The sequence below is a fragment of the Harpia harpyja genome, chromosome 13, assembly GCF_026419915.1.
Source record: "Harpia harpyja isolate bHarHar1 chromosome 13, bHarHar1 primary haplotype, whole genome shotgun sequence".
Classification (NCBI taxonomy): domain Eukaryota; kingdom Metazoa; phylum Chordata; class Aves; order Accipitriformes; family Accipitridae; genus Harpia; species Harpia harpyja.
In genome coordinates, this window is record NC_068952.1 from 239,751 (window position 1) to 252,231 (window position 12,481).

General features: G+C 46.4%; 1 protein-coding gene across 3 annotated transcripts; it reads right to left on the reverse strand.

Annotated features, from left to right (window-relative positions):
* Positions 1–48: 48 nt before the first annotated feature.
* On the reverse strand, positions 49–9,022 carry LOC128150478 (alpha-1B-glycoprotein-like). 3 transcript variants are annotated; one of them, XM_052806690.1, is made up of 7 exons: positions 8,718–9,022; positions 6,370–6,537; positions 2,957–3,034; positions 2,491–2,787; positions 1,712–2,011; positions 946–1,047; positions 49–498 (listed from the first exon to the last, which is right to left on the reverse strand). In XM_052806690.1, the coding sequence occupies exons 2-7, from the start codon at positions 6,398–6,400 to the stop codon at positions 458–460; spliced, it is 849 nt and encodes a 282-aa protein (XP_052662650.1). In that variant the 5' UTR covers positions 6,401–6,537; positions 8,718–9,022; the 3' UTR covers positions 49–457. The 3 variants fall into 3 exon arrangements, with proteins under 3 accessions (XP_052662650.1, XP_052662649.1, XP_052662651.1); XM_052806689.1 differs by lacking the exon at positions 8,718–9,022 and having other exon boundaries at positions 6,370–6,860; XM_052806691.1 differs by lacking the exons at positions 946–1,047; positions 8,718–9,022 and having other exon boundaries at positions 6,370–6,861.
* Between the last annotated feature and the right edge of the window lie 3,459 nt (positions 9,023–12,481).

Genomic DNA, 12,481 nt, shown 5'->3' on the forward strand with positions numbered 1-12,481 from the left:
GCATGTGTGCTCCTCCCTGACCCCTTATCCTTCCATCAGACCACACAGGCCAGAGATTAAAGCCCAAGGTGCAGAGGTCCCCCACCGGGGGCTGAATTTCAGACGCAAGAAAGAACCCGGTGTGATGGGAACATGGTGGGGTTACGGGTGAGATGGAGCAGAGGCACGCACACACAAGACACAAGCACACACTTCGGGAAGGAGCATGGAAACATGCATCTTTCCATGGAACCCACAAGACCCAAACACAATGTCCAGCTTTATTCGGACGGACCTGAGGCAGGCTGGAAGGCACGAGGGTCTGCGCAGAGGAACGGAGCAGCCGAAGCAATGCCGGTTGAACACGCACCATTTCTACCTGTCGGGGACTCTGAGGCAGACAACGAGGAATCAGGCATGGCCTGAGAGAATGGATTGCCTTAGCTAATAGAACAAAACCTTTATGGGATAGTTCTTCTCATTCCTCGCCGTAGTCCATCTGGAATCCCTCTTCCAGATCTGCAAATGAGGGAAGGAGCAGCATTGGAAATGGCTTCTATTCAGTCTTGGACCTCACTAGGCAGATAAATTTGGGGATCAAAAGAGGGAGGAGGGTGAGAATCATAGAATCATTTAGGTTGGAAAAGACCTTTAAGATCATCGAGTCCAACGGTAAACCTAACACTACCAAATCTACCACTAAACCATGTCCCTAAGTGCCACATCTATACATCTTTTAAATACCTCCAGGGATGGTGACTCAACCACTGTTGAGGAGCAATCCTGTTCAAATTCTCTGTCCAGAACAACCTCCCAAAACAACTTTGAACAAATTGTTTGTTTGTTTCCTTTTTTTCTTTGGAAAGGAAGGTGGAATAACAGTCAAACCCAGTCATTTTCTGGCAAAGAAAATGAAGTCCCAGGATTCTAAGAGTTAGTGTGGCCTAATAGAAGTGAAATATTTACCTCTTCTCTTCATCAGGCAGTGGGAGAAGAAAAAGATGAGGCCATTGATGGTAAAGAATGAACCCCCAACAATGATCTCTCGAATCCAGCTGATTTTATGGCCTGGGAAGGAATCAACGGTGACTTTACCATGATGCGACCTTTGCCTCCAACAGAGATGATAACTCCTACTGTGAGCAAGCCCATCAATAGCTAGCCCCATCTTAGAGGGAAGGAGGTGAACTTCCCTCCAGCTCTACAAATCCCCTCTATGGTGATCTTGGGAATGGGCATAGGAGTCAATGGATGTCAAGATTGTGACAAAATGTTGCCTAGCAGATAGACGGGCCTACCAATAAAATGGTAAGCTGTGTTTGCCACCCTATTGCATACTCCAACTCAGCTGTAGTGGTCCCTGGGAGATGGTTAGATGCTTGACTCTTGGGAATCTATGGTGTATATCCCCCCAGGAGAATGATGGATTGTCGAAAAAAGTTGTGGTCTCATCAGAAAAGCCAGACAAGGTGATGAGACAGTCTTTTCATTGAGATCTTTTTCTTCAGTATCCCTCCTTATTTTTGTCCATAAAAACATGGGCAGGTATGGCAATGAGCTCATTTAGTGACGGATAGAGAAACTGAGGCAGAGAGCTGGATGGCCACAGGACAGGAAGGGATAGAGATGAGACTCATGGATGAGTTCATAGGCAAGCAAATGGGTAGTGAACTAACTAATGATGGGTCAGTAGTTACTAGATGCTCTAGTGAGGAAGAGTTTGAAAACTCACTTTTCAGGTTGACACTGATCCAGCTGCTCCTTTCTGAGCGAACGGGACGTGTAGACTTAATTACAAAATAGGCACAACTGTAAGACCCAGAGACCTCCTCTCCCGTGATCCTGAGGTTGAAGCTGTAGTTTTTCACGTTCGATACTGGGATGGAGACTGCAAGTCCAAAGTCTGCATAGTACTGGACTTCTTTAACATCATCTGAAGATGAGGGGAAGGAGCAGAGTAGATTGACATCGTTCCCAGGTATATAGACCTGCTGCTGAGGATCCAGGGATAAAGTTGGAGCCGTGGGAGCAGCTGGGGAAAAAACCAAACAATAAAAAACTCAAGCAATAGGCTATCTGTTGACATCAGGGCCTGTGCGCAAACCCCATGATCTTTCCCGATGTCTCGATGTGGGTAAAAAGACCCATGGTTCTCAGAGATAAAAACTCAAAGCAGCTTAAGTGGTTTCTTTGTTTTCACTGAAATGCAGAAAATAAGTATTTTTGCGTGTCCAAAGTAGGAAGGCATGTATATACCCCAAGCCCTAACGAAAGCTTTGGGGAGGCTTACTGCTGTATGACCTCTTGGAGGTGACACAGCTGTTTGGCCAACTTATTCCTGCTTTCTCAGAGAAATCCAGGAGCACAAAAGGAGCTTGTGAGAAGCCAGAGCAACTTCATTTGTGCATTGGCGACCAAATGATAGGGCTATCAGACTAGGTGATGCTCTAAAGGGAAGCGTGCTATGTCTGCGATGATGGTACCCAAGCCATATAGACAAGACCAACCTACCCTGAACCTTAAGTGAAAGAGGAAGGCTCCTATTGGAAGGAATTTCTTGTCCGGACTCCTTCAGAAAGTATGTGCACGTGTACTCCCCAGAAGATGCTTTTGTAGCTGTAAGCTGGAGCCAGGCAGTTGTGAGGGAGTAAGGTGTTTGCAGGTCAATTTGCTCCCCAGTTTGATTGAAGAAACGAAATCCACCTATTTTCCTCATTGTCGGAGCCAAGCATTTCAATGCGACACGCTCCCCTTCATAATAAACTTCATGTCTGGGGTCTGCGGAGAGTATAGGGACTGGCAGAAGCTCTGAGGATGAAAGAAAGAATTTGGAGGATGGGAGGGAACTTTCAGAGAGGAAAAGGAAAGTGAGACACCCCTTTTCCCTCCATTTTACAAAACATGGCTCAACCTCGCCTCCTCGACAAGGGCTCTGTTCAGCTGGAGAGCATCTTGTGAGAGGTCGAGCTGCACTTACCTGCAAAGGACACAGCCAACGGTAGCAGCTGGAGGAAAGCTGCAAGAAAGTTGCACTGAGACGACAAGAGAGAGGAGACTGCAAAAAAGAGGGAAAAGAAGTCACTTACACAGCCACTGCCTTATGAAGTCCTGCCCCTCAGTCGAGACGGCAGCCCCTCCACAACACGATGGATTCATACAGGTCATGGTTCCATTTTTGTGCCACCGTGGCACGGAAAACCTAGACCGATCATGGAGAAAACCCGTGAAACAATTTCACATGCCAATGAGGTCACCCATTGAAAAAAATCTAGGAAACTCAACATGTCCCCGAACTTATCTTTTAGCTCCATGCAACACATGTTGCATGAGATTATTTCTTCTGTTAGAAGCGGTTTGGTGACCGCCAAGCAATTGATTGATATCAGCACTGGGAAATGGTATCTTGAAACTTAAAGAAATGGGGCTGCTGGAGTCCTCACGGAGTTAGGAAGGACAGGAGACCTGATGGGTCCTAGCAGGGGAGAACGGCGGCGCTGAGCCAGGGTGCGGGGCAGGATGAGCTCAAGGTCAACTTACATCAAATACCGGGCTGCCGAAAGGAATCTTTGGGGTTTCTGGCCAGCTCCGAGGTGGGGTTGTTGCTCGGATTAGAGACGAGGAGGGCCTGGGGAGCTGTGGTGGGCTGGCCCTGGCTGGCAGACCAGCCCCATACAGCCACGCGCTCCCCCCACCCCCAGCAGGACGGGAATAAAGGATAGGAAGAGCAAAAGTGAGAAAACTCATGGGTCGAGATAAAAAAGTTAAAGGAGTAATGGAAGGAGGAAGAGAAAAAAAAAAACCCTAAACAACGATGCAAAGACAATCACTCAGCACCTGCCACAAGAACGGGGATACCCAGCAGACCCCGAGCGATGGCTGGCTGTCCCAAACCCCCTTTCCCACCGTTGTTATTGATTAGCATGAGGTTATAGGACATGGAATATCTCTTGGGTCAGCTGGGGTCAGCTGTTCTGCTTGTGTCCCCTCCCAGCTTCTTCCACACCCCCAACCTGCTCCTTGCAGGGCAGAATGGAACCATGGAAGGCCTTGACACCCTGCAAACGCTGTCAGCGATAGCCAAAGCTCTGGTGTGTTATCATCGCTCTTCTAGTCACAAACGCAAAACGGCACCGTGCGGGCGGCTGGGAAGAAAACTCACTCCGTCCAGCCAGCGCCAGGCCAGGAACCGGGATCTTGGGTTCTCTCCCTGGCCCGGCAGCTGTAACCCATCACATCAACCCTGCGCAGGAGGTCGGTGTAGGACCTCACCCCCCTCCACCCGAGAGGAAACAGAGCTGTCTCAAGTCTCGTATTTAACCCTCCAATCCATTGCATGTGTGCCCACAATTCCCTGAAGAGCATTTGGGTTTGAGCTCAGGGATTCTCTGCATCTGGTTAACTCCCAGCCCCCGCCCCACCCCGTCTCTCACGTCTCTATCCGCAAATAACTAACTGCACTGGAAAAGTCACGTTTCTTCCCCCTTTGCTATCTACAGACAAGTGTCCCGAGTCATCCAGATGCAAATTCTTGTTTTCAAACTGCTGGTGTCCTGGTTAAAAAATACTTTGACTTCTTTGCAACTAAGCTTCCCAGGGGTATGTTGCAGAAAACAAAACCCCCAACGCTCTCAAAGCAAAATCAAAATAGAAAAATTGTTCATGCTGGGTTGGTTTTTTTTTTGTTTGGTTTGGTGTCTTTTTTCTTGCTAATGTGAAAAAAGCAAACATCTTCCAGACCTCAACAGCCTCTTCACTGAGTACTAGAGCATTGGTGTGAGCTGCCAGGAATCACCGCGCTGCCAACATCTCCATCTCCATAACCATCAAATTTCTGTCTCTCTACGGAAAGAGGCCAGCGTGTCCCTACATTGATGACCTCTTCCTTTCCACCTCCTGGAAAAAAAGGCTTAGACTTGGGCAACTTGAGAGTAATCCAAGCGCCTTAATTCTGGTCTCGACTTCTGTTGGTGATGCCCTAGAGATTAATCTTGCCTGGTTTGGGGTGTTTCAGTCAAGAAGTCAAATGCTGTGCAAGTGTTGCGGATGCAGAAATCCAGGATAAGTCTCAGCTGGACTAGCAACATGAAGGATGCGGGTGTTGCAACTGTGAGGCAGCAGATGTAATCAGCTGTTTTCTGCTGAAAATTACCTCCCCCGCACGGAGCATTTGAACCTAGCGTCTTTTGTATTGGGGTGAGATGCACAGAGGAAGAGGATGCACGCAAGTGCATGACCCTTCTTTTCAGTCCCCACTGATGATGCTGAAAAATTAGTGCTGAACAGAGGTGGGATAGAGGCAGGCCTGAGCATTTGACGTCCTGGAACACAGTTTTGACCTGAGATAGATCTCTCTCAGACAGATCATAACTTTGTTTCACCCCTAGTTTGGTTCTCAAGCCAGAAAGCAGACTGAAAAAGCAGAACAATGGATCAGATCTGATTTCATAAGAATCTACACCAGAAAGAAAATGACGGAACTGGTATTTAACAGCTGGACCCATTTGCCACAAAGAAGAACACACATTGGGAACCTCCCCAGCACCACCACAGCAATGAGTTTTCAGCCAACCGTTCTTCATCTCCTGAGAATATTGATATCCAGCTGGCAGGACAGAACTAACTGCATCAACCCACCGGAGAAATATATTCATAGAACAGAACAGAACAGAATATTTTCAGTTGGAAGGGATCTACAATGCCCATCTAGTCCAAATGCCTGACCGCTTCAGGGTTGACCAAAAGTTTAAGCATGTTGTTAAGGGCATTGTCCAAACGCCTCTTAAAGACTGGCAGGGATGGGGCATTGACCACATGTCTAGGAAGCCTCTTCCAGTGTTTGATTATTGAGGGTCTAATAGAAGGGAAGGGAAGTGGAAAAAGGAGTGGAGTGGAGAGGAGGGAGGAGAAAGAGGAATGCCATTATAGAGAGGACTATGAAAGACAGGAGGGAAGATTGGATTGAAAGCCTGAAAGGAGAGAGGGAGAAAGAAGAGATAACAGCAGCAACAAAAGAGAGGACTCGAGAGGGATATAAAGCAGAAGAAAAGCTAGAGATGAAAGAAAGGAAAAGAATGGAGAAGGGAGAGGGGAAGAAATGAGAGAAAAGGAAAACGGAGAAATAAATGTGTGCATGTGGGAGGAAGAAGGGAAGGGAAGGGAAGGGAAGGGAAGGGAAGGGAAGGGAAGGGAAGGGAAGGGAAGGGAAGGGAAGGGAAGGGAAGGGAAGGGAAGGGAAGGGAAGGGAAGGGAAGGGAAGGGAAGGGAAGGGAAGGGAAGGGAAGGGAAGGGAAGGGAAGGGAAGGGAAGGGAAGGGAAGGGAAGGGAAGGGAAGGGAAGGGAAGGGAAGGGAAGGGAAGGGAAGGGAAGGGAAGGGGGGGATGAAAGACTCACTGAAGAGTATCATGAGGCAGTAGATATTCATGGCACCGCGGTCCAGGGTGTGCTCAGAGCTCTGTGCTGGCCTGTCCAGGAGAGGAGCGTGCTGCCTGGTGGGTCCGTCCTGCCTTCTTTATCTGCCTGACTTGAACTGGGTGGTCAGAGGGGCAGGGAGAGGAAGCGCTGCAGAATGAAGTAGAAGCCACTAACCACAGCTGGGAGCTCAGGGGAAGCTACACCCTGGATGTTGCATGTCTTGGGGTTGTCATCATGTTTTCAGAGAGCTTTTCTTCACTATGAGGGTAGTGAGGCACTGGAACAGGTTGCCCAGAGAAGATGTGCATGCTCCATCCCTGGAAGTGTTCAAGGCCAGGTTGGATGGGTCTTTGAGCAACCTGGTCTAGTGGAAGGTATCCCTGCCCCTGCAGCCTGTGGAGGACCCACGGTGGAGCAGATGGATATTCCCGAAGGAACTTCAGCCCATGGAGAACCTATGGCAGAGCAGAGGAAAGGTGTGAGAGGAAAGACGTGTCAGAGAGAAATTGCTACGTATTGACCATAAGTCAAAGGAGTGAAGTTGAGCATGGGAAACGGGGGAGGAAAGGTGTTGTTTTAATGTTTGTCTATCCAAATCAATAATTACACATGTATTTTAATTGGCAATAAATTCAGTCAATTCTCCCCAAGTGGAGTCTCTTTTTCCCACAACAGTAATTGGTAAGTAACCACCCTGTATTTATCTCAACCCACAAACTTCCTCATTTGCATTCTTCCTATTTTTCTCCCTGTCCCACTGAGGGGGGGGAGTGAGCAAGCGGCTGGGTGGGAGTTTGGCTCCCAGCCAAAACTAACCCATCACAAGTGTAAAATGATTAAAATGTTCAAAATGTAAAACATTTTAAAATAATCAAATGTAAAATGAGTAAAAGAAGAACGTAATGTTATGATTTATAGAAGTCATATTTGATTGAAGAACACTGATTTTTCCTGTACGAACCAACACCACCCACATAAGAAAACATAGGACATGTACATTCACTTTTAAGGCCCTGCATGGATGACCAAATGAGTAGTCATAGCAGCCACAAAAACTGAAATGTCTCATGGAACAGAACTGCCTCTAGGGCAGAAGAATGGATTAGTGAACCTCTTGGGACCATTTCCAGCTAGGGGATTCTCAGACCCATTGAATCTCACGGTCAGTAATGACAGGTCTGGTCTCATTTCTTTATGATTAACCCCCTCTTTTGCAAGGGTGCTAATAATTTCCCTCTCTCCCCCAGCTCAATGCGAGGGCTTTGAATCATGTCATGGATGACTGTGCTGCTCTCCACCTCCCCTGGTGGGATAGTTCCCTCTGTCCCACCTCTTTCCTCTTGCTCTAGATCCACCACATGCTCCTGCATTTCTCCCGTGAGAACCCTAAGGTGCTCAGCTCCTGTGCTGGGAAGGGCATCAAGATTTTTAACAATCACTATAAATGGTGCTTTATACTAATTTTCAGCATTACTGGCACAGGAGAGTGGCTGAGCACAGCTCAGATTGTGTCTGCAATGTCATACTGAATGGAAACCGACTAAAAGAGATCATATCTAGTCCAGAAATCTTATCTCTGTCTTCGTGACAATTATGTTGCTGTTTCTTTTTCCTGTTGAATGGGTAGAACCACTGGTAAAGATAGAAGAGTGGACATTTTCAGATGTTTTTTCTTTTTTTGTTTTAGGTTAATCTTTACTTTCATTAGCTTCTGGGCAATGCTATTAAAACAAGAATGAGCCCATATAACATGATCCCTGACAGACACCTACCTACTGTTTCTGCTGGCTAACGACATACCTGCCTCTCCATTTCACACTCCTGTAAGCCCAATGGCTCATGAAATGATGAGACTCCTGGAGCTGTGGATACTCTTCCCTAAAATCACTGATTCCTCTTCTCACTTTTCTATTTGCACCTCTCCAGACCCACTGGAAAAAATCAAACCTCTCTTGTGCCAACCGATAACATCGTCCCAAAGAATAAAATATGCAGCTGACCTGCTCGTTTAGGGATGAATGCTGGGTAACACAGAGTCACAGAGTAGTTGAAGTTGGCAGGAACCTCTGGAGGTCATCTAGTCCAGTCCTCCCTGCTCAAGCAGGGTCAGCTGGAACTGGTTGCCCAGGACCATGTCCAGCTGGGTTTTGAATATCTCCAAGGATAGAGACTCCACAACCTCTCCGGGCAACCTGTCCCCATGTCTGATCACCCTGATGGTAAAAAAGGTGTTTTCTTGCATTCAGATGGAATTTCATGTGTTTCAGTTTGTGTCTCCTGTCCTGTCACTGGGTACTACTGTATATAACTATTCATCACGTACTTACACGTATCGGTAAGATCGCTTCCTTGGATGAAAGATGCTCCAGTCCCTCAGTCATCTTTGTGGCCCTTTGCTGGACTCCAGTAAACCCAGATCTTTCTTGTACTGGGGAGCCCAGAATTGGACACAGCGCTCCAACGTGGCTTCGGCAGGCACCGAGCAGAGAAGGATCACCTCCCTCAACCTGCTGGCAATGTTCTTCCTAATGCAGCCCAAGACACCATTGGTTTTCTTTGCCACAAGAGGGCATAGTCAGCTTGTTCAGACAGAAAATGTTGCCCAGTCACCAGCTGAGGTGGGAAATCTTTGCTTGTCACCAGCTGATAGGAGAAGCTGAAGGAAAGAAACAGAAAGGACATCACTTGCCAGCTGAGGATGGGATTCATTTGCCTAAAGGATGGCAGCTGGTACCAGTTTAAATGCATTAAGGCATTTGAGACATGCATCTGGGACTAGTAGATAGAGCACAGGACCTACAGAGCATCCCCAAGCTCACAAAAGCTGAAGGTCATCTATAAATCTACCAGATACTTTGAGTAACTAAATCAAAACCTTTATCTCCCACCTCAATTTATGGCCTTTTCTGACCTTCACCTGTGTTAATATTGTTTCTTCATTATCTTAAAACTCACTCTTAGTTTGCCATATTGACAAGCATGCAGCGGTGGGATGGTAGGACAAGGACATTTGCCCAGGGAGGTGTGCTCTAAGCTCATTTCCTCCAGCTGCAACCCAGTGTTGATCTGTTCCAGGGCCAGATCAACATTAATCTTTAAAGCAATCTGGAGGTGGGATTTAACTCTCCTCACATCAGATGTCTGCAGCTGAACGAGGCATCCAGACTCCTATATCTAACCTAAAGGTAGTTTTATTCCAGACTCCTCTATCTAACCTAATGGTAGAGTTTTATTGACCTGATCTGTTCCGTGTCCATCTTGGGATGAGATGAACCAAACATCAGAGGCAGTATTTTCTTCTGTGCTTGCAGAGTTTGCATCTGGCTGCTCTCTCTAACCCTTCCTTGTTCACATGGTGAAGAAGTCTGTGGCTTGCATCCTTCAGGAGGGCAGACTGTAGCTTTCTGGTCTACTTCACAGTTGTCTGCAAGAGAAGAGAGCAAGGAAAATGCATGGGAGAGTGTAGCTCCAATAAGAGGAATAAATAGTGCTGTGGTTGCCCAGTTTATTAATAGATCAGCTCTGCAGCTATACAGAGATCTTGTGATGCATCGTTCAATAAAATAGTTTGCAAGAAACTAGTGTTCCATTCTAAAAACTTCATATGCAGCTAGGTGCAATCCTGCACAACAAATCTTAAAAGATTTTTTCAGTGAAAACTGAGACCTAATGACAAATAAGTGAGTTTCTCTTGTATCCAAAATCACTCCAGTGAGTGGACACAATTAAAAAGACACTGATTTTGATCATATTCTTAACCCTTTTTAACAATGAAATGATGTTTTTAAACAAAAATTAACTTCAAGGGAGATTTTTATGGAGTTAGCTAACTCCTACAGATATTTCTATGCATTTAACTCTTTCTAGGGAGCTGTTTCTTACGCTGGGAAAAGTCCTACACGTAATGGTTCAAGACCTTATTTGTATTACATTGACATACGAGTGGTTTGAATTGGAAGGAGCACCCTGAGACTAACTGATCATGCAAGAAGCAATAGGAATTGCAGTCCCAAAGGCTGAGAATCTTCTTGCCGAGCAGATCAATGAGAATGTGGTTGCCCTGCCTGGTAGACATGGTCTTCCCTTTCAGGGTCAGAGGTACATCTGCAACACGTGGTTCCTCTGGCCCCAGGTCTTCAGGTGAGATGAGCAACATCCCAGGAGCAATTCAGGCACATAAAAAGAGGAATCTAGTAACATCCAAGGAGTGTGGAGTAGCAGAGACCTTTTCAGCAGGTGATGCATAAATCTTGAAGACCCTCAACCTTGTAGTATGGTAGCTAGAGGCTGGATATGCGATATTCCAAGCATCAGAAAGGTCGTCAAATACCAGTGTATAGGCAGCAAACTCACAGAATTTCTAGAGGGTCAGATGAATTCTGCCCTAAACTCCACAGATGGGGTTCCTACTGATAGCAATGGGAGCTAACTAGGACACATAAATGCAGCAACCCTTGTTTCCGAGGGAAAACTAAGGAAGGCCGTGATCTCTCTCTTGTATTTACAGCCCATCCAGAGGTACTGAACACTCTGCATGCAGGTTCTTCTTGAATATGGAGAGAAATCAACACTTCCTAAAGGTGATTCATCACATCTGTCTCAGCCCCTGATTTTGGACATGGATAGTAGTCCTCCAGATAGTCTGATTTCTGTCCACAGAGTAGATTTAGATGATTACCTGAAAAGCAGACAACTAATTTCTGGAAGAATAGCATCAGAAAAGATGAATCACTATCAAAGAGAGAACAATATAGCCAGGGAAGAACTGTGTGAAGTTTTGACTGCAAAGAGTAAGTTTCAGTGAATTAATTAAGTTCCTCAGGTTTAGGATTTGGGAAGTAAAACAATATATTTCTTCCAGCTGTGTCAGAAAACCCAGCAGTCAGCAGATGGCACTAAGGGGAAGGGGCTATTCTTAGTACCCGCCGAGACGCTGAATTTACTTGCATATTTTTGACACGTAAACACCCAAAGAATCTTTGAGAGCACATAGATGGGCCAAGCTGAACAAAATGGGAAGGAATTTTTGTTCACCCGAAGTGGGACCATCACCAGCACTGACTCAGATTAGTGCAAGTTGCAAAAGTAGGGAGGACAAATTGCAAAGGTAGCTCTTTCACTTCATTGACTGTGAAGGTCTCAGAGGGAATTGAGTCATGTTAGCCTACCTTTGGGAGGAAAAAGGATTTGTCAGGGTGTTTGCTGTGGTTAGAAGAGATGGATAAACATGGAGGGTATGAAAAGGGCTTGCATCTCTCTCTCTCTCCATGGATCAGAAAGGCTATCCAATAGATCCAGCTGGGAATTGGGCAAGTGAGGTAAGATCAGTGCATCCTCTTCCCCCCAGGACGACCAAAGCAGTGTCCGTGGTATTCTTCCCATGAATCACTTCCCGTGGCCCTGCACCCAATTTAAGAGCCAAAGCAAAACATTCCCTCATTTTAATTGGCAGAGGAAGACGAAAGTGGTCAAGTGTGCCGGCTCAGTGGCCAAAGGGGACATCAGTGGAGTTGCTGGAATAGTGCAGCTGACCATGAGTCTCAAGAAGATGGCACAATTATTTTTTCTTCCTTTTTTCTTTTGCTGTTTCCTAGCAGCAAGGTGGCTGGGTGAAATGTCTTTGTTCATGCAATGTTGGGAAGAGTACACCTACTTTCTCTCTTTCTCTTCCTCTCTTTCTCTTTTCCTTCTCTTCTCTTCTCTTCTCTTCTCTTCTCTTCTCTTCTCTTCTCTTCTCTTCTCTTCTCTTCTCTTCTCTCCTCTCCTCTCCTCTCCTCTCCTCTCCTCTCCTCTCCTCTCCTCTCCTCTCCTCTCCTTCCCTCTCTCCTTTTTGAGCAGTGCAGAGCACCCTCCCCCCCAAAACCATGCCATGCACATGGGATGGTGGCAGCTCAGATCGTTGATACCTCCTCATCCCTACTCCCGGTCCTCTGAATGCAAGATAGGAGCTAACACCACATTGACTGCCAAGGTCTAGGATATCTGGAGGCTTTTCAGCTAATGACAGAACACGTTGCAAGCCAAGTGGTTTACCAAGAAACTCTTTCAGTTCCCAATTTGCTAGGACATATTTACTAAAAGGGACTCAGAG

Excerpts from the sequence above, each read along its gene's own strand:
- LOC128150478 (XM_052806690.1), bottom strand. The coding sequence starts at position 6,400 with ATGAATATCTACTGCCTCATGATACTCTTCA. Across the intron at positions 1,048-1,711 it reads GATCAGTGTCAACCTGAAAA|GCCATAAAATCAGCTGGATT; the intron begins GTGAGTTTTCAA and ends ATTCCTTCCCAG. Across the intron at positions 499-945 it reads CTGCCTGATGAAGAGAAGAG|ATCTGGAAGAGGGATTCCAG; the intron begins GTAAATATTTCA and ends CCTCATTTGCAG.